Source organism: Paroedura picta, chromosome 2 (genome assembly GCF_049243985.1).
Source record: "Paroedura picta isolate Pp20150507F chromosome 2, Ppicta_v3.0, whole genome shotgun sequence".
Lineage (NCBI taxonomy): Eukaryota > Metazoa > Chordata > Lepidosauria > Squamata > Gekkonidae > Paroedura > Paroedura picta.
Window position 1 is genome coordinate 31,249,285 of NC_135370.1, and position 25,407 is coordinate 31,274,691.

The window sequence follows — 25,407 nt, forward strand, 5'->3', positions numbered from 1 at the left end:
ATCGTTTTTCCTGTATGCTGCCCTGCCAGTTTGAGAGCCAGTTTGGTGTAGTGGTTAGGAGTGCGGACTTCTAATCTGGCATGCCAGGTTCGATTCTGCACTCCCCCACATGCAGCCAGCTGGGTGACCTTGGGCTCGCCATGACACTGAAAAAACTGTTCTGACCGAGCAGTGATATCTGGGCTCTCTCAGCCTCACCCACCTCACAGGGTGTCTGTTGTGGGGGGAGGAATGGGAAGGCGACTGTAATCTGCTTTGAGCCTCCTTCGGGTAGGGAAAAGTGGCATATAAAAACCAACTCTCCTTCTTCTTCTGCCGGGCTGCACCATCACAGCCAGTTGGTTGTGCCGGAGTGGAGAGCCTGCCCAGTGTCCAGCTTCCAGTCGGAGGACGGAAACTGGGAGGGACAGAGTTCACAGGAACATGGGGTGGGGAGTGAAGTCAAGCCAAGCTCTAGTCAAAACCAGAGAGCGCGGGACCAAGGCAAAACACGAACTGGAATCAGGAACAGAGTTGAAAACCAAATGAATTGAAGAGCCAGAGTGGGAACGAGCCGGGAGCTGCAGGAACAGAGCTTCGCTGTGGCAACTCGGAACAGGAGTCAGGAGACAGGCAGGCTATCTCACACATTGCTCGAAGACTGCCAGTGAGGGGGAGTTTACCACCTCCTTAGGCAATCGAGTCCACTGCACAACTACTCTGACTTTTTTTTTTCCTGATATCTAACCAATATAATTCTAACACATACTTTAAACCCATTAATGTGGGTCCTATCCTCTGCTGCTTTCTCTAAGTGACAAGAATTCAGACACCTAAAAACAGCAATCGTGTCCCCTCTTAACCGCCTCTTCTCCAGGCTGGATATTCCCATGTGTCTCAGCCTTTCCTCACAGGGCTTGGTCCCCAGGCCCTGGATCATCCTTGTCACTCTCTTCTGCACCCTCTCAATTTTGTTCACCTCCTTTTTGAAGTGAGACCTCCAGAACTGCACACAGTACTCCAGGTGGGGTCTTGCCAATGCGGTATACAGTAGGACTATGACATCTCTTAAATATCCATGAGAGTTTGGAGAAAGTGCCCTCCCCCCTTTTCCTAAGAAGGACTGGTATGGATGGATGAGGGAGAAATCAAAAAATGAACGCATAAAACACTTTTTAATAGGATGGACTACAATGACACCAAACAGTGTGTAAGCTTTAGAGTCTCCCAGCATTTTTCCTCAAGTTGGGTATTACAAAATAATGATGTTGATGATGAAGTGTGTGAGGAGGGAAGGAGATGTTTAGGGCCATTCTGGAAAACTCAACGCTTTTGTGCTGTTATGTAGACCAAATTTCATTCATTCATTAATTCATTCATTAATTCATTTGGATTTTTATACCACCCCATGGCTCTGGGCGGTTTACATGGAATTTGAGTCTAGTAGCGCCTTAAAAACCAACTATTACTACAGACTAACCTGGCTACTCCCCTGTAATGGCAAGGTTTTGTGTAACCTAATAACAGGTAAGTATGTGGGTTGTTGCATTTCAATTTTATTTATTTATTTTATTTATTTAGATTTCTATACCGCCAATTAATTTGCAGCTCTGGGCGGTTTACACTGAACATTATATAACTTACATGGGACATTATACAGACTATAACATCAAAACAACTTTCAATAAAACATCAAAAGATTACATGAAAAGATTACAAAACCACATTTATAATATAAATAACAATTAACAGTAACTTTGGGAGAGTCATGGGCGGGCGTCTGAGGGGGGGGCCTGCAGGTGTTCTAAGTCGGTCATCCTCAAGCAAATGCCTGGTGGAAGAGCTCCCTCTTGCAGGCCCTGCAGAACTGTGGAAGTTCAGGCAGGGCTCTGATCTCCTCAGGGAGCTCGTTCCACCAGGTGGGGGCCAGGATCGAGAAGGCTCTGGCCCTTATTGAGGACCGACGCGCTTCTCTGGGGCCAGGGATTCGCAGCCAGTTGGAAGTGGCGGAGTGTAAGACTCTTTTGGTGGTATAGGCAGGGAGGCGGTCTCTCAGATACACTGGGCCCAAACCACGTATGGCCTTAAAGGTGATTACCAGAACATTAAGCTTAATCCGGAATTCAACTGGGAGGCAGCCAAGTTGCTGGAGTGCCGGCCAGATACAGGATCTCCATGATGTTTTAGTGAGAATCCTGGCCGCAGCATTCTGCACCAGTTGTAGTTTTCAGATCAAGGATGACGGTAGGCCTGCATAGAGCGAGTTGCAGAAGTCCAGCCTAGAAGTGACCGTCGCATTGATCACTGTGGCTAGGTGTTCTGGGTCCAGGTAGGGAGCTAGTAGCTTGGCTTGGCAGAGATGGTAGAATGCCAGCCGCGCTACCTTTGTGACCTGGGCTTCCATTGTAAGGGAAGCATCCAGGATCATGCCCAGGTTCCTGGCGGAGTGCGTTGGTGAGAACTGCATACCGTCCAGGATGGGCAGACATGCTTCCTCCCATGGTCCCCTCCTACCCAACCATAGGACCTCCATCTTTGTAAGGTTGAGCTTCAGGCGACTCTGCTTGATCCATTTTGTCACTGCTTCCAGACATCTGGCTAAGGTTTCTGGGGGGGAGTCAGGGCGGTCATCCATCAGGAGGAAGAGCTGGGTGTCATCCGCATATTGGTGCCAACCCAGCCCAAACCTCCGCACCAGCTGAGACAGAGGGCGCATAAAGATGTTAAATAAGATAGGAGAGAGGACTGTTTTTTGTGGGACTCCACATGTGAGCTGGTGTTGGTTAGATATTCTCTCTCCTCTCACTACCCTCTGTCTGTGGCCCCAGAGGAAGGAATTCAGCCACTTGAGGGCCGTTCCCAATTCTGGTGTCGGCGAGGCGGTGAGCTAGGAGCTCATGGTCTACTGCAGGGGTAGTCAACCTGTGGTCTTCCAGATGTTCATGGACTACAACTCCCATGAGCATTTGCTGGCAGGTTCTCATGGGAATTGTAGTCCATGAACATCTGGAGGACCATAGTTTGACTACCCCTGGTCTACTGTATCAAACGCTGCCGATAGGTCTAATAGTATGAGCAGCGCTGATCCGCCCTGGTCTAGCTGGCATCGGAAGTTGTCCATCAGGGCGACTAGGGCTGTCTCCACCCCATGTCCAGGCCGGAAGCCCGACTGAAATGGGTCAAGGGCTGAAGTTTCCTCCAGGAATGCTGATATTTGGTCCACAGCAGCCCTTTCAACCAACTTCCCCAGAAACGCTAAGTGCGAAACGGGTGATAGTTGTCAGGGTCTTGCACAGCCAGGGATGTTTTTTTTGAGTAACGGGCGTACCACTGCCTCTTTTAATCCCTCCGTGAATTCTCCTGTTGAGAGGGAGAGGTTAATTATTTCCCGGAGGGGGGCTCCTATTCTTCTGTCGTTTTCAGGAGCTATGATGGGCATGGGTCTAGTGGGCAAGCGGCTGGCCTCGTTGCTGCTAGCATCCTGTCCACTTCAGTTTGTGAGAGTTGTCTGAAGTGACTCATTGTCCTCTCCAAAGACGGCCAAGGGGCCTCTAGTTCACTTTCTGTGGCTAAAGTTGAAGGAAGGCCACGACGAAGCCTTGAGAGTTTGTCTGCGAAGTGACTTGCAAATGCCTCACAGCTAATGTCCAACTGGCTATTATTTTGGTGGTGGTGAGAGATCGGACTATCCTGAATAACTGTGCCGGGCGTGAGTGCGCAGACGCGATGCTAGTCGCGTTTCACTGACTTTACCGCCATCTCATAGGCTCTTAACTGCATTCTATAAGATGCTCTCGATTCTTCGTCACCAAACTCGCTCTAGCCATCTCAGTTCCCGTTTCTTTTGGCGGAGCTCCTCCATATACCATGGAGTGGGCTTGAGAGAGGGTCAGAGAGGGCGTTTGGGAACTATCTCATCAATGGCTGCCAGCATTCTGTTATGCCAGTCGCTGACCAGTCCATCTAGAGAAGTGCTGGAAGGCATTGGGTCCCGTAGAGCATTCAGGAATCCAATTGGATCCATAAGTCTCTGCCGGTGAGCTGAAATGTGCTCGGCGCCCAATTGAGGGGGAGGTGAGAACCTAAGCCGAGTCTTCAGGGTATAGTGGTCCGACCATGGCACAGCAGTATTTGTGACCGGATCCACACTCAACCCTGCACTGAAAATCAAGTCCAGGGTGTGACCTGCTTGGTGGGTAGGGCCAACAACAAATTGCGAGAGCCCTAGCGTTGCCATGGCTGACACCAGGTCCAGCCCATTGCTAGAAGACGGCAATTCCGCATGGACATTAAAGTCCCCCAGAATTAATAGTCTGGGGAACTGTAATGTCCAGGCGGCCGCCGCCTCTAGCAGGGCTGGCAGGGCATTTGGAAGTACATTGGGTGCTCGATACACGAACCAGGTGGCCATGCTCTCGGTTGTGCCCCACCCAAGGCCAACACACTCAATTCCTGGGATTGTCATTGCAGGGAGATCCCTGAAGGGGATGTTATTACGGATCAGGATTGCCACTCCTCCTCCCAGCCCCACAGTCTGTGACTTATGGACTGATTTTGAACTGGCACAGCTGTAAACAACTTTGGGGTAAAGGAAAGACAGGTTTAGTGTTTGGAACAGAGAAAGGCAAACTCCTTTGAACTGACTGCTTGGGGTGCAGGATCCCTCCTTCACTGTGGATCTGCTTTGAGGTGGTACAGCAGCCTGTGGAGGCGGGTGTTGAGGCAGAGGAGGAGGAAGAGGAGCCTCAAGTTGGAGGGAGCCATGGGGAGTGACAAGCCCCTTCAGCAATGACAGCAGAGGCAGTACCTAAGTCATTGAAGAAGAAGTCCCCGGCTAGCTTCTCATTACCCTCAAAGGCTGGAGGACACACCTTGAATCCTCACAGGTTGAGGACTGAAAGACCTGAACTCCCTAAGTCCTTGTAGGTGCTGTCCTCGTTAGCTGGCCTTGCCTATTTGAGGCTGAGGCACTAAATGCTCAGTCTGGGTGTGAGGGGGCTGCCTAGCTGACACTTGAGAACCCAGACGCCTGACCTGCCTGGTTTCTGATCTGGATTGTCCAACGATCTTGAATTATTGCTGCCTGCCTCAACCCCTGGATCGCCTCACGATTGTGCTGTGTTGCCGCCCCCCTCTTGGTTTCTGGACCACCGTGTAACACCTTCAAGTTGCTGTGACGGGTAAAAGACTGCCTTGGTTCTATGTAGATTCAAGTGGGTAGCCATGCTGGTCTGAAGTAGCACAACAAAAATAGAGTCCAATTACACCTTTAAGACCAACAAAGATTTATTTAAGGTGTGAGCTTTAGAGCAGGGGTCGTCAACCTGTGGTCCTCCAGATGTCCATGGACTACAATTCCCATGAGCCCCTGCCAGCAAATGCTGGCAGGGGCTCATGGGAATTGTAGTCCATGGACATCTGGAGGACCACAGGTTGACTACCCCTGCTTTAGAGTGCAGGCACTCTTCCTCTGATTCTCTCTGTGTTCCATCTTCTGTCTAAAGCTGTGTACTGTTGGTTCCATTGTGCTGTTGGTTGCCAGCCAGGGCTGATAAGAGCACAGGTGAGAACACTTCTAGCTCCAAGGCTGGTGCAAGGCCAAGCCCAGACGGCATCTCCCGGCCAACCTGAGAGATAGTTTGCATTTCAATACTGGGAGAGGCCATCACAGTTGTTGCCCTACAGTTGTGCCTCTTATGCTCCACTTTGTCTGTGCTCTACCTGTGTATTTGTAAATGTGACCAAGATCCCGGAAATGTCATAGGGTTCCAGTGCTCTCTGCTCAAAGGGGAGAAAATCCCTCAGCAAAGAAATCCCTGCCTGCTCTTCAAGTGGCAAGGAGAAAACACACCCGTTAAGTCAAAGTGGGAAAAGATGCACTAGTTGATGTAAGTTTTATATCTGTTTACCTATATATAATTTGTACTGTATTATTTATATCAGCATGCTGCTGGCAGGGGCTCATGGGAACTGTAGTCCATGGACATTTGGAAAGCCACAGCTTGGTCACCTCCTGTTTATAGTTATAAGTTACTGACATTTTAAGACTCAACTGTTTTGCATTTTGTGGGAAATGGAAACAACCATTAGCAGCCTTCAGGGCTGAAGTGATTTGGGTTCTGAAAGTGTTAAAAGAAGATGATTTGTTGTTTATACCCTGCTTTTCTCTACAAGTCTCAAAGCAGCTTATAATCACCTTCCTCTCCCCACAACATGTGCCCTGTGAGGTGGGTGAGGCTGAGAGACCCCTGACATGACTATTTTATGAGAACAGCACTATCAGTGCTGTGAAGAGTCCAAGGTCAAGTGGGGAAAAGAAAGGGCTGAGGTTTTTTTTTTTTAATCTAACCTGAAGATGTGGCCTAAGAGATTATTCTAACTAAAATGGTGCACTAGTGCAGGGGTAGTCAACCTGTGGTCCTCCAGATGTTCATGGGCTACAATTCCCATGAGCCCCTGCCAGCGTTTGCTGGCAGGGGCTCATGGGAATTGTAGTCCATGAACATCTGGAGGACCACAGGTTGACTACCCCTGCACTAGTGCACTAAAGGGAAAGCAGCAGGAATTGTGGGAAAGATTGGAGTAAGAATGGAACACCGCGTGGAGTAGGCCTGCCAAACCCAGGTTCAGAAATATTTGGAGATTTGAAGGCAGAGCCTGAGAGAGTGAGGTTCAGGAAGGGGAGGGCCCTTGAGGGAATATAACGCCATGCTATCCACATTCTGAAGCAGCCATTTTGTCCAGGAGAAGTGGCATTAGTGTTCTAAATAAATACTAAGCAATTTAATGTCGTCTGAAGAGCAGTTGTAATTCCAGGAGATCGCCAGCTCCGACCTGGAGATTGGCAACCCTAGTATAGAGAAGCACACCCGGCTCAGGAGAGTAGAATAAAGGCTGGATGATTTATGGGATTAAAATTGATGGTGTCATGAATTGAAGAGCCTGTGGGACTGGATCCTGTGATGGGTGAACAGAAGAAGGCCGCAGAAAAGAGCCCTTCTCACATCCCAATTTCCACGCTAACTCTCTGAGATTTCTGAAACTTAGTCAGATTGTAAGGGGGTGGGCAGAAAGGACTGTGTCGGTGCTTGGATCTTGTGGCCCTTTCTTGCATGCCCAGGGAAATGCCGATCACCATTTTGGGGTCAGGAGGTTGAATTATCTCCAGGCCAGAATGACCAGGGATTCTGTTTTTTTGGGGGGTGGGAGGCATCATCTTAGCATGGATTTGGGGTCACTGTGGATGGGCAGGTAGTTGTGAGTTCCTGCATTCCTTTAGGGGGTTGGACTCTATTACCCTGGAGGACCCAACTCTATGATTCAATGAGTCTATGGCTCTATGAAAAATCTGGTGCTGGACATTTCAGGACCCTTCTGGACAGAAACTCATGTGGCAGCGATGGAAGAGGCAACAGGAGCAATTGCCCACATCTGGCCTTTGCACCAATGAATCATCTTCATCACGGGAAGTCGCTCCTGGCAGAAGAGAAAGACTGAGTAATTTTGTCCCATTTCTCCCTCCTCACGGCAGCTGTCAGGCCCTGTGGCTTTTTATCGATGCAGGTCTCAGGACCGGAGGAGGAGAAGGGATGAGTAAGATCTGCATCAGCATGCACCATTAAGCTTGTGCTTCCTCTAACCCATTGGGCAGTTGTTTTTTCAACACAGCACATCATTTCTAAAATATATATTATTACAAGGCTTGAATATTCAGAATAAGTGGATTAAAACGGACAAGAATGGAAGTTAGGGCTGCCGACTCCAGGTTTGGAAAATCCCAGAGGATCTATGGGCAGAGCCTGGGGGAGAAAGGGACTTCAATGGGGTATTGTTTGTTTATTTATTAAATTTCTATTCCACCGCTCCTGATATAGTCAGCTTGTGGTAGCTTGCAGCCATAAAAACCAGTACAATCAAGAAAACAACTTGAATGAATAAACATCAGTTTGCAGTAACTAAACAGTGCAGGTTGCTTAACTATGTCGAAGTCTCCAGCATTGTCATAATTTTTTTAGGGGGAGGGATTGCCTTTATATAGAGGAGAAGCCTTAGATTTGACTCTCCAAAGCTGCTATTTTCTTCCAGGAAACTAATCTTTCTCATCTGGAGATCAGGATACATTATGCACACATTGGATAATGCACTTTCAATGCACTTTAGAAGAAGATTATCCTGTTCCACACAGGAAAATCCAGCTGCAAAACCATATTGAAAGTGAATTATCCAGTGCGTGCAGAAAGGGCCCAGCTGTAATTCTGGGGAAATCTCCAGATGCCAAGGAAGTTGGCAGCTCTAATGGAAATATAACTTACCCTTATAGCTATGACTTCTTTATCCGATTCTCAGGTTATTTTTACTTTGATTTCAAGCAGAATATCTTTTCCCTCCCCAGTCCCAGGGAAGCACCCGAACTTCCTAAAAAAATTTGGACCCACAACTCTGCAAGAGGGAGACGATTTAAATTTACGCTGCACAGTCTATGGAACGCCAAGGCCAAATGTCATTTGGGCGAAGGATGGCGTCAGAGTGGGCTCAAGAGAGATCAGTGTACGTCTGCAGGTTTTGTCAGTGTTCCATTGGAAGAGCCTCGTATGTCCTGCTCTGTACTACTCACCTCCCTTTGTGGCTATTACATTCTTTTCCAGATTGAGAAATTAGGGGACACCTACTACCTTTTAAAAAGAAATGCCTCCCTTGCTGACGCTGGAAAATATATTTGCATTGCCACTAATGAAGTCGGAGAGGCGTTCTGCTCAGCCTTCGTAAGAGTAATAGGTAAGGAGAAGCACATTATTAGATGCATTAGTATAACAAATGGAAACCTTGATCCTGCTCCGGCTGACGTCTGCGTTTTGTTTCAGGGAAGAATACAAACGTACCGATCCCCAGCGTAATGGAGACTAAATCAAAGCAAGAGTGGGGCTATTTGTCAGGGAAAATGAAGCCTGCTGCCCTACCTGAAGCATTACAAGGTCAGGATTCGCACTGCTGGAGAGGTCAAAGGCAAATGACTAAATACTGCTTTACAAGGTGATTTATGGTTTTTGTCTGTCTCTCTGGGGAGGGTCAGGTGGGCAGCCATCTTGACCTTAAGCCAGAGAACAAAGTTTTGAGTCTAGTGGCACCTTAAAGACCAACAAAGTTTAATTCTGGGTCGAAGCTTTCCCGAAGAAGTGTACATGCACATGAAAGCTTCGACCCAGAATTAAACTTGGTCATCCAAGTGTTTTGTTTTCAGAAGCCTGTGTTCTACCATGTTTCTCGGCAAAGGCTGAGAATTGAAAGCTTCTAGCCTAAGGTGACTTCCTCTGGTGGAAGTGCTTTTTTGCCCAGTGGAAGAGCTGTTTCCATTAGATTAGAGCAGCCTTTTTCAACCAGGGTTTCATAAAACCCTAGGTTTTTTTGACAGCCCTGAAAGGGTTTTCTGAATGGGTGGGAGTGAATTAATTTTTAATGTATATGTTTTAATTTGTTAAACGTTTAATGGATGATATGACCGTATCTGGTCATGTTGACCCCTCCCCCCCCCCCAAAAAATGGCCTAACAAAACAGGCTGGCGATTCCTAGCTCAAGAAAGGTATATCTGGCTTCAATCAGGGCCAGGGCCTTTTTGGTCCTAGCCCCTACCTGGTTGAATGGGCTCCTGGAAGAGCTGTGGGCCCTGTGGGAGCTGGCTGAGTTCCGCAGAGCTCTTCTGACAGGTGTTTGGTTGAGGCCGATGAACATCAACGACGAGAATTCTAACAAGAATACTCTCTGGGCCACTCTCTGTACAAATAGACCCCCTGAAACCAAGAAGTGACTATTGTGACAACCCTGAAAAAATACTATTCAGATAAAACAGCCATTCTCAGCTCTTTTTTTTACCATTGAAGCACCTGAAGTATTCTCCAGGCTTCCCAAAACCCCAGAAATGGGGCAATATGGTTGGGAAGCATAGCTGTGACCATGCCCATCCGGAGCTCTCCCCTTCCCACCCCTTCCAGGCACATCATTGGCCATTTTGAGAGGGGATTAGACGTGACCATATATGGTCATATCATGCAATAAATGCTTAACAAATTTTGAAAATGTATAAAGAATTAACTTCCAACCATCTGGAAAACCCAGGGGTTTCTTGACAGCCCTGGAAGGGTTTCCCGAATGGGTGGAAGGTAATTAATTTTTAATAGTTATAAAAATTTGTTAAACAGTTATCAGATATATCCATATATGATCATGTCAACGCACCCAACCCCAAATGATCAATGATGGACCTGGAGGGGGTAGGAAGGGGAAGGGCCCTGGGTGGCCATGTGCATAGCTATACTTACCAACCATATTCTGCACAATCGTACCTCTTCTGTGGTTTCTTGACACTTGTTGAATGTTTCAGGGTCTCAATGGTAAAAAAGTTGAGAAATGTTGGAGTAATACTGTCAAGTTTGCTCTGGGTTTTTGTTGTATGATTCCTTATGTCCTTGTATTGTTTTATTGGGGTTTTAGCAGGGACAACAACTTGTAACCTGCCATGAGCCAGTCTTGGGAGTGGCAGGAAATAATTTTTTAATTTAAATAATAATTAATAATAATAGGGTCAGACTAAGTTATGAATATGATTATGATTAGATTTATATACACCACTCTCCTCAAGCAGGCTCGTGATGGTTTGCAAAATAGTTAAAACATTCATGGTCAAAATGTAAAACATCCTTCAATTAAAACTCCCAATCCAAACCCACTCCCATAACACCCACCCTACTCCATCTGTTCTCGATCCACCTTTAAAATCTCACTCTGCCACAGAGCTTGATGGGTCCTCTTAGGCCAGTCCTAGACTTTCCACCTAATCTTCTTCAAAGGGTTGTTGTAATGACAGAATGGAGGAGAGAAGGACAAGGTGAGCTGCTTTGGGAGCCCACTGGGGAGAAAAATGGAATAAATGAAGTCCTATAGTTACATCCAGGGTGGATTAACCCCTTATAGTATTTTATGTTCATCAGCGATCTCTAGTTCTCCTTTCGTACTAGAAATTCAGGCTTCTTTCTTTTGACTACAGACAATCATACCATCGACCATTAACCACCCCAAAACCACATCAAGATCACCATCAGAAGAGCTGGAAGATGTAGACTGATATACTTGAGCAACCAATAAAGTTCAAGACATTCGTTTCAGAGCCACCAGGATTTTCAGAGTTGGCTTCCCCAAGAATTCTTCATCATATTGCCATAATGGTTTGGAATTACCACACTCCCACATAGCAGATACCATATATGTCACAGTTTTCTCTTGGATGGAGTCGTCACATAGAAGTGGAGAGTGTTTGAACACTGTCACCTGGAATTAATGTTTTCTTCATCCCTCCCCCTACTTGTCCTTTATTCCTCCATATTTTGCCTTCCCTGTTCCAACCAGGGTGGTTTACATTAATGTAATGCCATCGTCCACCTTAGGAAATTCACTAGGCTAAAGAAAAAAAGCTATTGATTCAAAGACAACTTGAGAGTTTCATTGGATTTGAATCTCATGGCTGCTAGTTTCTTGGGATGTCAAGCTTTCAGAGATACCAATGGAAATCTAATTGAATCACCCAGATAAGGTCATAAAAGTACTAGGGGGCAGTTCACATAGCTAAATCTTCCAGTGTTGTGCGTCTAGGGTCATGTGGTACAGCTTTAATCATCATTTTAAATGAAGAAGAACTGACAAGGAAAATAGGGCTTCTCCCAGTTCTTCATAAACAAGGATCCCAAGATTCCCTCTCAAATTACACATCTGAAACTATAGAACAAATGAGAGCTAGAGGAGCTATTATTCCAGATTGGCTATAGAATATGATCCCTCCAAGCTGTGCTCTTCCAATACTATGTTTATTTAAGCATTATTTCCCAAGAAGAGATGATCTATCCTGCTCCTCACATTGGGCTTCTCCCAATTTCAGTACAATTTAAAACTGTACATTATATATATTGGGGGAACAGGATCCCCAAACGGTACCCTTGTCTTTTGTTCTCCACTTCTTTGTAATATGTAGGAATGCTCTTATTGTCGCGTGACATTATCACAGTCTAGGTTTTCCTACTCCCATTCCACATCAGTGGCTGATGGACTGAGGAGAATCACCTGATGCCATCACTTCATAGGTGGGAAGTTCCTTATGTTTACAGGAAGAAGCAGAGAACACACCTGAAGCTGCCTTCTACTGAATCAGACTATGGATCCATTAAGGTCAGTAAGGTCTACATAGACTGGCACTGGATCTGCAGGGTCTCAGACAGAGGTCTTTCATATCACTCTCTACGTGATCCTTTTAACTGGAAATCTCAGGGACTGGACCTAGGACCTTCTGTAAGCCATGCAGCTGCTCTACTGTTGAGCGATGACCCATGCCCATCCAGGAATTAGAGAATTCAGCCAGAGAAATCCCTATGAGACGGTAGCATTTTTGGAGTATAACCGTTTGTTCTTTACACAGTGGCTGATTTTCAGGTAGGAGATTAGAAGAACTATATAATACCTACCGATACATTTGTTTATATGACTTCTCTATGTAAGCATATGATAAAGGGTTTGACTTGTGTGTTGCCTACGATATCTGGCCTCCAAATGTTATGCTGTTTCTATATTCTTTCTTCTGCAAAATTATTAAATAAGACCTATTCACATTCCTTAATAACTATGTTGCCCTGCAGTTGTGCCTCCTATGCTCCACTAATAAACTAAAAAGTCAAATGTAACCTATCTGTAAGTAGAGGAATAAATTATTTGCTCAAAAATGATACTGCAAATTCAATTTTTTTCGTCTCCTATATATGGTGAAAACACCAGAAAGTTTATATTTGCATCCAAAAAACAGAGGGAAAGAGAGATTATTCTGCTGTTTTTTTCTTTGTTCCTCAGACGAGTTGATTTGTTGGCAAAGCAACAAGCACAAGAAAGAAAATGTGAATTTCGAGACAGGATACTCATTCATGTTTCATCAATAGATTTCTTATTGCGCATTTCTGTCACTGTGTGGTTAAAGACAAATGTTCGTAAGAAGCTGACGTATTTTATTTTTAACTCACTGTAAATACAGAATACTGGAATGCCCATTACCTAATTCCATTTCTTCCACACATAAACCCCACCCTAATTACTACAATATTTTAAGTCATTCTTCCTTTTATTAGATGAACTGTCAAGGTACTAAATTCAGGGACAGGGGAAAGTGATCCACAAGAAATTAAAATATGTTCTAGGAGGACATCTATGCTTTAGGGGAGGCGGTCATTTCCCCCTCAACTGGCTTTAAGACCTAAAAATTTGAGTTGCCAGTATGTTTGAGACTATATTGTTTTCAAAGCCTTGTATGTTATAATTAGGGTGACCAGCTCTGGATTGGGAAAGACCTAGAGAGTTGGAGTAGGGTTGGGCGCTTTGGCATGTCTCGGCCACTTTGGTGATCTCAGAAGCCCGAGGTGGCCCGAGGCGCGGAGGAGAGGGGTGATGCCGGCACTCAGACCCTGTGTGCAGGCGCCGGCTAGCGCGCCAGCACCAGCACCGCCCCTCCATGGTGCTGGTCGGCTTGGGCTTCTGCGATCACCAAGGCAGCTGAGGCACGCCAAAGCACCCAACCCTAATTTGGAGGGATGAGCCTGAGGATGGCAGAGTTTGGGGAGGAGAAGGACTTCAGTGGGGTATAATGCCATTAAGTTCACATTCCAAAATGGCCGTTTTGTCCTGGTGAACTAATTTTGTTGCTTGGAGAATCACGTTCAGGAGATCTCCAGCCATTCCTCTAGAGATTGGTAACCCTAATCACAATGAATACAAGGTCCTCAGATGAAATGCATTCAGCAGTTTATTGGGTTGGATCCAACGAGATTTTACACTGGTGAAAACGAGAGGAGGGGAGTACCTTTGACCACTGAAAAATCTGCTAGAGATCATGGGGCTTATACTGATAAAACAAAACATGGAATGGGAGTGGTAAGAAGGAGAGGAACTTGGGTGACAATGTGTGGAAAACTTGGTGGGATCCAACCCAGCTTTTCTTATCTTTGTGTTTTCTACAAGTGATAACTATTGACACCAATTATAAATGGACAAGGACAATATTGCGGAAAAAAACTAATTTGCATTCCTCTTGGAAGAGGTTTTGTTTCCTTTTGACTTCTCATGGCCAGTTTATTTTAGTACTTGGTGGTTTGGTCAGCTGTTAATTTTAGCAGCTGCCATATTTTAAATTTGGCCCGGTGATCCTGGCCCACTATATCTTCCGTGAGTTAAGACGAGAGGAGGGGCTGTGGCGCAGTGACAGAGCATTTGCTTTGTATCCAGAAGGTCCTTGGTTTAATTCCTATTACCTGCAGTTAAAACTACTAGGTAGTAGGTCATAGGAAAACCCCGAATCCAGTGGTTTCACTCAGTTCATTGCAGTTATATGTGCTCAGCAAAAGGTGAGACCTTAGCAAAAAAATATATCACACGGTAAAATCACAAAGCTTGGTTTCTAGCCTGTCATCCAACCTGTTATCAACTTCTTGAATGCTGTAATGATCTAATAGACAGTTTCTGTTTAAGCTCCATCTTTGGGAGCTGAGGCCATTTCATGGTGTGACCATGGAGAAGTCTCTATTTCTCAGTCAGCTCCCATATGTAAAATGGGAATAAAAGTGACTCATCACTTGGAGATGTTAGAAGGACAAATGCATTGTATATACAAAAATTGTATATAAATTACAAGCTGCAGAGATACCAGCTTTCAGTTAAAAGGAATCTAAGATCCAGTATGCTGTCATGAGTACGGTGTTGGACTGAGATTTCATTTGGGAGAACTGTTTTCAAAACTCAATTCAGCCATGAAAGGTCATTTGGTAGCCCAGATCACTCATGTTCAGCTTCACCTACCTAATTGGGCAGTAAGGACAAAAAAATGGCAGGAGGGAAATATATGTGACTCCATAGAGGGAGTGTGAAATCAAAACGGGCATATCGAAAAAGAAGAGCTGGGTTTTTTGCACCCTGATTTTTATTACCCAAAGGAATCTCTTAAGTGGCTTACAATCATCTATCTTTCCTCTCTCCACAGCAGCCATCCTGTGAGGTAGGTGAGGCTAAGAGAGCTCTGAGGGAACTGTGACTGGCCCACAATCGCCCAACTGCCTGCATGTCAAGGTGTGGTGAATGAAACCTGGTTCTCCAGTTTAGAGGCTGCGGCTCTTAACCACCAAGCTGACCTTCCTAGTTGCAGTGAGGCATTTAAAGACATCATGACAGGATCTGCTGAAAGCTTCTTAAATGGAGAAGTTTGGGTGAAGCAAAAAAACAAAAAAAGAGGTCAGTGTAGTCCCATTATCTTCAATGCTTCAATGAGCTGAGCAGTTGGGGAGAAGGCAAGAAGCACGTGGAGTTACTGGCAAAGTGAGGACAGTATTTGTGGGTAAGTTGGTGTAGTTTCTGTTAAGTGCTTTTGTTTGTGGCTGATTGAGGAAGTGTGTGCTGGAGGTAGAGTGCAGCAGAGGGATTGCAAGCTCTGCCCTGGGCTGGGCTGTGATCCTGTGAGTTTAAAGACTCCTCCTCACCAGAGGCGCAAGCCAAAGGTCTCTTTTCCAGGGGATTTGTCTGGGGCAAAGATAAAAATTCTATAATAGAAGAAGATAATGGATACACAAGTCCCATATCCAGTCACCTGCAAGGAATGTTCCATATTCGTGTTCCTCTCTGAAGTAAAAATGGACTACCCTTGTTATAAGTGTAAATTGATAGGGCTTTTAGAGGAGAAGATTAGGGGACTGAATGAGAGCATTAAAACCCTACACGAAATCAAGGAAGGAGAAGATTTTATTGACAGGAGTTGTGCAAATCAGTCCAAAGGAGAATGGGGAGTTGACTCCCTATGGAGCCTCCCCTTACTGCTACAACATGAGCTCGAAGGCATCAAGCAAGACAGCATTCAGAGCCATTAGAGCTCTGGAATAGATTTCAGGGCCTTGAGGAGCAGATGTAAGAAGCAACAAGGAGGCAGAGGAGGAGGCAAAACAAAATCAAAGCCTAAGTGAAGAGGGCATAGGAATAGGAGGAAATGGCATCTGAAGGAAAAGGAAAGTGTTGATCATTGGTGACTCTCTTCTGAGGGGCATGGGATGTCACATAGCTAGGCCTGATCCCCTAGTATGAGAGGTGTGTTGCTTGTCAGGGGCAAAGAAAGATATTACCATATTTGCCGGTGTATAAGACGACTGGGCGTATAAGACGACCCCCCCCCCAACATTTCCACTCAAAATATAAAAAGGTAAAGGTATCCCCTGTGCAATCACCGATTCATGTCTGACCCTTGGGGTGACGCCCTCTAGCGTTTTCATGGCAGACTCAATATGGAGTGGTTTGCCAGTGCCTTCCCCAGTCATTACCGTTTACCCCCCAGCAAGCTGGGTACTCATTTTACCGACCTCGGAAGGATGGAAGGCTGAGTCAACCTTGAGCCGGCTGCTGGGATTGAACTCCCAGCCTCATGGGCAGAGCTTTCAGACGGCTGCCTTACCACTCTGCGCCACAAGGGGCCCATACTCAAAATATAGAGTTTATTATATACCCGGTCCGCCCCTGCATCTCCCTGTGACAGGCACTAGTGCGCAAGTACGCATGTGCAAGCTCTGCGTAGACAAGGGGCAGGCTGGAGCGCCGCTGCTTCCCACTGAGCAGAATGGACCGGTTACGCCGAAAAGGCTGGCACCCCTGTCTCGCTGCTGATGCTCGCCGCAACCATGCTGATGACCCGCCGCTGTTGCGCTGGATACTGCGCGTTACTGGATGGTATGTAGAATGAAGTGAGCGGGCATCGGGAGGCCACTATGGGCAGCTATGTCTCTCCCAACTGAAGTGCACCCAGCGTATAGGACGACCCCCCCCCCACTTGGAGGCATGTTTTTCAGGGGGGAAAGTAGTCTTATAGGTCAGCAATTACAGTAGATTAAAGGTATTATGGATTATTACCCATTTGTGATGGTCTACTTGTGAACGAATGATATGGCCATAAACACAATTGCACATATTAAGGCGGACTATGAAGATCTTGAGAAGCAGCTGAAACAAATTGATTTTCTTTTTGATCTTATCATAGAATCATAGAATCAAAGAGTTGGAAGGGGCCATACAGGCCATCTAGTCCAACCCCCTGCTCAACGCAGGATCAGCCCTAAGCATCCTAAAACATCCAAGAAAAGTGTGTATCCAACCTTTGCTTGAAGACTGCCAGTGAGGGGGAGCTCCCCACCTCCTTAGGCAGCCTATTCCACTGCTGAACTACTCTGACTGTGAAATTTTTTTCCTGATATCTAGCCTATATCGTTGAAGTTTAAACCCATTACTGCGTGTCCTCTCCTCTGCAGCCAACAGAAACAGCATCCTGCCCTCCTCCAAGTGACAACCTTTCAAATACTTAAAGAGGGCTATCATGTCCCCTCTCAACCTCCTTTTCTCCAGGCTGAACATTCCCAAGTCCCTCAACCTATCTTCATAGGGCTTGGTCCCTTGGCCCCAGATCATCTTTGTCGCTCTCCTCTGTACCTTTTCAATTTTATCTACGTCCTTGAAGTGAGGCCTCCAGAACTGCACACAGTACTCCAGGTGTGGTCTGACCAGTGCCGTATACAATGGGACTATGACATCTTGTGATTTTGTACCTATAAGGGGAAGAGAAACAAATCAGGAGCTGAAAATAATGGAGGTGAACTGCTGGAGCTAGGGGTGTCAGCAGGTGGGATTTGGATTCTGGGACCATATCCAACTTTGGGAAGAATGTGTTTGGCAGAAACCTGGGGAGATTCATCACGACAGCTTTAAACTGAAGCCACAAGGTTGAAGGAGATGTCCAATGTAGAGATTCTCATGTAGGAGACCAAAAAGCAGTGGCCCGGCTGGACAGGCCGGATCAATTGGACCCAAGGTTAAGAGGCTTCAGGTGCCTATTCACCAATGCCAGAAGCATGGACAGTAGAAAGGACAAGCTTGAGCTTCTCATGCAGACAGAGAGAGATTTAGTAGGCAAGGCGTTAACTCCTCATCCTCCTAATTGAGCGATACTTGCTGGCGCCCTGCAAAAACTCCATGGGCTGCTGGTAGTGATGCTGAGAGGTGGAGGTTTTGGCAGCTGCTGCCCCTTTGGAGTGCAGCAAGCGCTATTGATTCTTATGGGGTCACCATAATTCAGCTGTGACTTGGCAGCATGTCACACACATGTGTCAAGAAGAAACATGGAGAAAGTGACCATCTTTTAGATCACGGTGGAACCCCCTGAAGTTATTTTTTCAGGCTTTGGGGGGGGGCCCAAAGTGGTGTCAGCTGGCCACGCCTCCCGGCCACACCTCTCGCCTATGCCCCTGGAAGTGACATCACCAGAAGTGATATCACCACCTGTGCTAGCAGGCAGGTTTGAGGAGGACTGAAGGGGGAGAGACAGGAGGTGGCTTAAGGTGGGATTAAGCGTGCAGGCTCCGCCCCCTTCCAGGCACGGAAACCATGAGAGAACTCACTCATGTCCGGAGAGGGAGTGGTGGAAGTGGCTGGTTCCCTACGCTGTGACTAAGTCCATTAAGGCAGGAAGGGAAAGGCTGTAGACTCCCTCTGGAGATCCCGTGGACCCCCACGGTTCTATGGAGACCTGGCTGGGAAACCCTCTTACAGTCATTCAGATAATTACAAGGATGACTTAGTACAAGGAGTCCCACTTAGTGCCCCTGCTGATGCTCTGGACCAGGGGTAGTCAAACTGCGGCCCTCCAGATGTCCATGGACTACAATTCCCAGGAGCCCCTGCCAGCATTCGCTGGCAGGGGCTCCTGGGAATTGTAGTCCATGGACATCTGGAAGGCCGCAGTTTGACTACCCCTGCTCTGGACAAAGGCAACCCGTGGTTAGGTCAGTCCTGGAAGCAACGCCTCAGTTATTTTCTAGAAAGAAATACTTGGAGTAGCCTTTATTAAGCAGAAACAACATACACCGTACAAATAAAGCTGAGTAGCGTGAGATCGATAGGTGGCAGCTTGGTTATTCATAGGTTGGCCATGGTAAGTCTTTCGTTGATTGGCACTGCCAGAGGCCATAACTGAATCAACTCTTGTTGCCCTTCAAATAAAATCTCTATTAGCACTCCCCCGCCCCTTTTTCGTTTTTACTCCCCCGTTTTCCCCTGATGTCTAGGACACAAACCACTTAGCAGTGCCCGATAGAAGATAGAGCGCCGGTCCTTCCCACTCAACTCTTTTTCCTGAACATACTGCTTGCTTTCTTCGGCCCGCGGCCTCTCTTCAGGGCCCAAAATTAGCCCTGTCCATCAAGCAAACAGGTGGCCTATTGCATAAAGTGGATCCCCTCTCCCAAGGCTCCCCCCCCCCCCCCCCCGTCCTTTCCTCCTTTGGAGAAGCCAATGGGAAGAGACGCCGAGGGGCCGGAGCCAGACGGGTCAGCAGATCTGGGGTATAAAAAGCAAAACAACCATGTTAGCACTTCTGAGCAGTCACGCATTCCCAGCCTCGCCTCGGGTGTAGGGATTGCAGAGAAAAAGCAAAACTACACTGTCTCGACTGTGTAGTTTTGTTTTTTTCTGGTTAGAGGCTCAATCATTCTCATGTTGGGATTGTCTAAAACCAAACTCTGGATAAGGAGGTCGCTTAAGGAACCGGCGTCTGGGCTCGGCCCACTCCAATTAGGCACTCTCGGGAAACCAGGTTAGTGGTATTGATTGTCTCTTTGTCGAACGGACCATCTGCATGTACCTAAGTCTATCTGCTAGATAATGTTTGGGGGTAGGAAGGGGGTAGAGATAGCAATCCGGCGTGCTTCTTTTGATTCACGTTTGTCATCCACGTTGCTTGACTGGGACTATTTAGATCATCGCAGTACTTGGGTGGTAGTTCTTTAAACGGGTTTTGAGGATGTTATTTTGGATGGGTTTTTTTTTGGAGAGGGGGGGGAATGCTTGTTGCAATGTCTGGTTAACTTTTCATGCTCGCCGGGAGGGCTCAAGGTTATATTACTTACCGATAAACGGAGACTCTCCCAGAATAGCTCTGATAAAGCCCAGCTGGTATTGGCTGGGGTGATGATGACTTTTTAAGGGAATCAGCTGCAGGGGTATCTGTTACCCGGCCGGCCTGGACCACTTGCCTGCTGTCAGTCAAAGGCAGGGGGGTTATTTTTGGAATGTGACATTTCAGAGGCATACCATTGGCAATACTAATAATACAAAAGCCATATAAGATCACAATTGGGGAAACAAGAAACGTCCCCTGTATGCTAGGAATATTTAAACATTTTGATGGCTGAACCATCCCTGTCCAATAGAGATCTGGTAATTGGGTTTGGGTAATATTTGCATCATTTTTTTAATTGTCTTTTTAAAGACAGATAATGAAACCAAATGAGCCAAGTTCACTTTAAAGCCAACTAATGAATGTCAATCAATTGATAGTGCTTTGAAGGCATCTGGAACCAATCAACATTTGTCAAGAACTTATGTTATCCACATGCATCTTAAAAGACAACGAAATGAGCAATTCTTACCACTTAAAAACCCTTTAAATTAGTTTATCCAGATGAACTTCCACTGTTTGAATTCATAACCACAGACTTTTGCAAAGGTGACCTACCAAAACAGGCCACAGACCACCAAAATCAGAATCTTAATTCTCTTTGGCTAATAAATTCATCATGTTCAACGTGTCCATTTCCAAAACGAACAATAATCTCCAGGTGGAGATTAAATGTTCTCTTTGGTGACATCAGACTAAATTACAGCCCCTGATACTTGATGTCAGTCCCCTGACCTTTCCTCTGGGAAGATTTCGTAGCCAAGTTAACATTACTGAGATGTTAAAACATTAAAGTTATAGGTATGCTGTACAAGCAAATATTTTCTTGCAAATCATTGAAATCATTATCTTATGGATATGTATTCTCTATTGCAGTGCAGCAATGAGTGAAAGCATTGTGTTACACCAACAAACTTTTTGGAGGAGGGGGGAGCAGGTTTTACACCTTCCCGCAGTTGTTCAAGCCATCAATGTCATCTGTTATCTTATAGCCTAGCTCACATTTCAAAGTTGGCCTTCCCTTTCCATAACCTAGAGTCAATTATGCAGATTACGTTTACCTTTTACTTAAGTTTTTGTCCCGGGTACTTTTCATGTTAAAGAAAATGTATTCCACATTCAAAAAGAAACCTTTTTTCCCACACTTCTAAAATGCCGCTTACGCATCATGGTTGGTATCTAAAGGAGAGATTCCGTTCAACAAAAGACGAAAATTACAGCAGCATTCCTAGAGGGTTTCTAAGTTTTAAAGACGGTATTGTTATGTCACACTTCTTCACATATCTGAATTGGTGAAGGGTAAAGTGATGCAGCCAGGGCTTTATATTGTCAAGTGGCAGAATCTCCATTAGTCAGAAGGCTCCTGATACGTGCAATTATAGCAGGGAATGGCTCCCTTCTAGACACAGACAACTGTTATCGACTGCTAAGTCAGAAGTAAAGATTATGCTGGAACAATAATCATGCTGCACAATCATCCACCAAATCGGGTGCACTTTTATGAGCTGAGGGTATCTATGAGCTAATTCTCTCTCTCTCTCTCTCTCTCTCTCTCTCACACACACACACACACACACACACACACACACATACACACACAGCCTCAAAGTGATTGTTACTTTTATGAGCTGAAGGTATTTGTGAGCTAATTCTCTCTCACACACACACACACAGCCCCAAAATGATTGTTACTTTTATGAACTGAAGGTATTTGTGAGCTAATTCTCTCTCACAAACACACACACACAGCCCCAAAATGATTGTTACTTTTATGAACTGAAGGTATTTGTGAGCTAACTCTCCTTCTCTCTCTCTCTCTCTCTCTCTCACACACACACACACACACACACACACACACACACACACACTCATACACGCACGGACACAGAGCCCCAAAGTGATTGTTAAAAACTAGCCAGGCTCAAGTTCCACAGTCCAAAGACAATGAGAGTATAAATGGTTTTATGTAAGAGGCCACTGATCGTGTCACCTGACGTTTGTCATGCTAAGTAGTATAAACCAGAAGGGCCTCTCACCTCCCTGTTTCCTTTCTGCCTTTCTTTCTAGAGTGCCGATAAAGATGACGACAAAAGCGCCGACGTTTACGCAGCCGTTACAGAGTGTTGTGGCACTGGAGGGTAGTGCCGCAACCTTTGAGGCTCATATTAGTGGTAAGGCTTTCAACCTGATTTCATCACCATCGTGTCCTTGGCTTTTCTGGTTGTCTCCGTGCAAGGGTTGGGTCAGATGATGCATTCGCCAATAGTGGCCTAAGCAAGGGGTCCCCAACATGGCACCCTCCGGTGACTTTCCTGGCACCTACAAAGGGGGTGATAGGGAGGGGAACCAATCACAGGACGGCTGCCACAGGGGCTGGGTCCAATCGCAACATGTAGGAGCTTCGACAACAACACGTGTCTTCCTGTGATGGAGGAAGTCATTTTCAAAGGACACAGAAATGATGCCCCTCCGGGGCTCGTTTTAGGCAGCTCCGACTCCAATGAGATGGAGGGAAGTCGGAATTAACTCTTTGGTTAGGATGTAGGTACACTGGGAAAGAAGCAAGTTGGGGCCAGGAAGCGTCTGTTAGGCGCCATGTTGGGGATTATTGGTTCAAGCAAATCGCAAGATCGATGTAAAGGGTAGATTGCTTCAAACCTCTGCTTATATCACGGGTTCCCCATTTGGAGCTTGGGGGTGTTGTGGGGCCTGCTGGCCCTTTTTCTGTTGCCCACCAAGTGTTTCTAGAAAGCGATTGGGGCTTGTTTGAGCGTTTTCCCAGCAAGGCTTCTCCAATTGGCCACTGGGGATTTGATAGGCTGTGCATATTTACTTATGCCATCCCAGCACTGTATGACAGGAGCTGAACTGTAAAAGCAATTTTGTCACTGGCTCTGCCTTTGGTGGCAGCCATTTTGTGACTGTGCCCACCACATTATTTCAGAGGTCAAAGGTCGGGGACCACTGGCTTATATCCTACTATGGCCTCCATCACACCCACTTGCACAGACTACGTGTATAAATGCCCAAGCATGCCTGTAGAGACCGTATAGAGCAGGTGTTCTTTCCTAGACATCATTATCCATCATCCAAGGGAGACCATCAAGGAAGGCGCCACTGAGGAAGGCAGAGGCAAACCACCTTTTCTTCATATTTGCCTTGAAAGTCCCTTGTTGGGGTCGCCATTAGTTGGCTGTGACTTAACTCCACTTTGCACCAGCCTTTCTCAACTTTTTTACCGTTGAGGAACCCCTGAAACCTTCGTCAGGCTTTGAGAAATCCCAGAAGAGGCATGATTGTGCAGAATATGGTTGGGAAGCAGAGCTGGGTCCATGCTCACCCGAGGCCCCTCCCCTTCCCCCCCCTCCAGGCCCATCACGGGCCATTTGGGGAGCGGGGTCAGTCATATCTCCTGATAAATATTTAGCAAATTTAAAAAGTATGTTAAAATTAATTTATTCCCACCCATTCGGGAAAGCCTTCCAGGGCTATTAAGAAACCCCAGGGTTTCACAAAACTGTGGTTGAGAAAGCTCGCTTTGCACACACACAAAGTGGGAAAATAAGATTCTCCTGTGCAGAACTTGCCCAGGGCAGAAACTTATAGTGCATGCCACACCACTTTCTAGCCCACCAAACAGCGTTAAAACAAGGAAAGCCATTTATGGTACCATGACCTGCAAATGGACAGACCTCTTTGGGTGATAAAAGAACCAGGGTCTTCTTTCTCCCTTCTCCAAGAGGCCATCACAAATCCAGTTGTGGGCGAGGGGGCTAGCCTTTTCTAGTTGGTAGCTGCCACGTGCTGAAATTTTATCAGCGCTAATCTTGTTTAAATGCATAGAAGGTGCATCAGTGCCGCCAAGTCGCAACGGACTTATGGCTGCCTCAGCAAGAGGCTTCCAAGGCAACTGGGAAGCAGAAGGTGGTTTGCCGTTACTTTCTTCTGCAGGGCCTTCCTTGGTGGTCTCTTGTCCCAGGACTGACCCTTCTTAGCTTCTGAAAGCTGATGAGACTGGGCTAAGTGGTTAGGAGTGCAGACTTCTAATCTGGTGAGCCAGGTTTGATTCCCCGTTCCTCCCCCACATGCAGCCAGCTGGGTGACTTTGGCCTTGCCACAGCACTGATAAAACTGTTCTGACCGAGCAGTGATAGCAGGGCTCTCTCAGCCTCACCCACCCCACAGGGTGTCTGTTGCGGGGAGAGGAAAGGCAAGGCAATTGTAAGCCGCTTTGAGACTCCTTTGGATAAAGAATACCGGCATATAAGAACCAACTCCTCTTCTTCTTCAGTAATCTCAGGACTCTCTCAGCCTCACTTCCCTCACAGGGTGTCTGTTGTGGGGAGAGAAAAGGGAAGGCAACTGTAAGTCACTTTGAGACTCCTTTGGGTAGAGAAAAGCGGCATATAAGAACCAACTACTTCTTCATACCTCAAATGCGTAGGATGACAACTATAAAACATAACCCTAGCAATGTACTCCTGTGGAAAGAGTATTCTTGAACCCCTTACATTTCAGACTTGCATGAAGTATATACGGAGGGCTGAAACCCAAAGTCCAGACTTCAAACATTATTCCTGGTTGCCAGGAGGTGCCGCAAGCTAATTTCAAAATGGAGTCAAGGCCTATTTTGGATATGGGGCAAGCAACCAAGTGCAATGAAGTCATGCTGCAGTTTATGGCAGACCACTTATCTTTTTTATGGTCAGGGCTATCTTACTGGAAACAAACAATATAAAAATACTCCATGACTCAGAATACAGATCTCACGTGTCTAGGCTTGCCAACCTCCAGGTGGGGTCTGGAGTAATCCTTGAATGACAACTTATCCCCAGATTCCAGAGCTCAGTTCCCCTGAAGGAAACAGCAGTCTTGGAGTGTAGACCTTAAAGCATCACATTACTGCTGAGTTTCCTCCCTCCCTAGACAACACCACCAAATCTCCAGGATTTTCCCAAACTGGAATTGGCAATCCTACACACGTGACTCACCAGTAATAGGTAGGCCTGAGAGGCCAGCCATTCTTGGTCTCCAAGATTTGAGTAGGTCAGCCTAACCTGGGCCTTCCTACATGTCCTTACCTAGAAATTACCAGCCCATGAGATCTAACTTGGATCTTGGCTTAGTTAAAGAGCTAACGAAGCACACTTATCTGCTGTGCACAGGTTAACTGCCCACTTGAAAGAAGTCTGCTGGGTAGGGTCGCCAATTGGCCAGTTTCCACTGGCATTACTGCTTCCATATTACACCACACAACTGGCCGGTTGCCAAGTTGTGTTTCCATAGCATAGAGAGGGGCTGTTTTTTTTGTTTGTTTATTGCCTTTTCAAGCAAAGGGTTTTCTGTGCCAGCCCTTTTTGGGCTTCTGCTAATG

General features: G+C 46.3%; 2 protein-coding genes across 11 annotated transcripts in view; both read left to right on the plus strand.

Moving 5' to 3' along the window:
• CCDC141 (coiled-coil domain containing 141) overlaps positions 1 to 12,712 on the plus strand; it is a 190,201-nt gene extending 177,489 nt beyond the window's left edge. For 4 of the 5 annotated variants that reach the window (XM_077319571.1, XM_077319575.1, XM_077319572.1 and 1 more), the window contains 4 exons: positions 8,372 to 8,526; positions 8,625 to 8,754; positions 8,841 to 9,009; positions 11,019 to 12,712. In XM_077319571.1, the coding sequence (XP_077175686.1) occupies positions 8,372 to 8,526; positions 8,625 to 8,754; positions 8,841 to 9,009; positions 11,019 to 11,091 (527 nt within the window). In that variant the 3' untranslated portion in view covers positions 11,092 to 12,712. The remainder of the gene's footprint in view (positions 1 to 8,371; positions 8,527 to 8,624; positions 8,755 to 8,840; positions 9,010 to 11,018) is intronic. The other variant, XM_077319574.1, reaches the window with a different exon arrangement.
• A 6,752-nt stretch (positions 12,713 to 19,464) lies between these two features.
• The window catches only part of TTN (titin), a 356,587-nt gene continuing 350,644 nt past the window's right edge, over positions 19,465 to 25,407 (plus strand). For all 6 annotated transcript variants that reach the window (XM_077319578.1, XM_077319579.1, XM_077319580.1 and 3 more), the window contains exons 1-2: positions 19,465 to 19,670; positions 22,101 to 22,204. In XM_077319578.1, the coding sequence (XP_077175693.1) occupies positions 22,114 to 22,204 (91 nt within the window). In that variant the 5' untranslated portion in view covers positions 19,465 to 19,670; positions 22,101 to 22,113. The remainder of the gene's footprint in view (positions 19,671 to 22,100; positions 22,205 to 25,407) is intronic.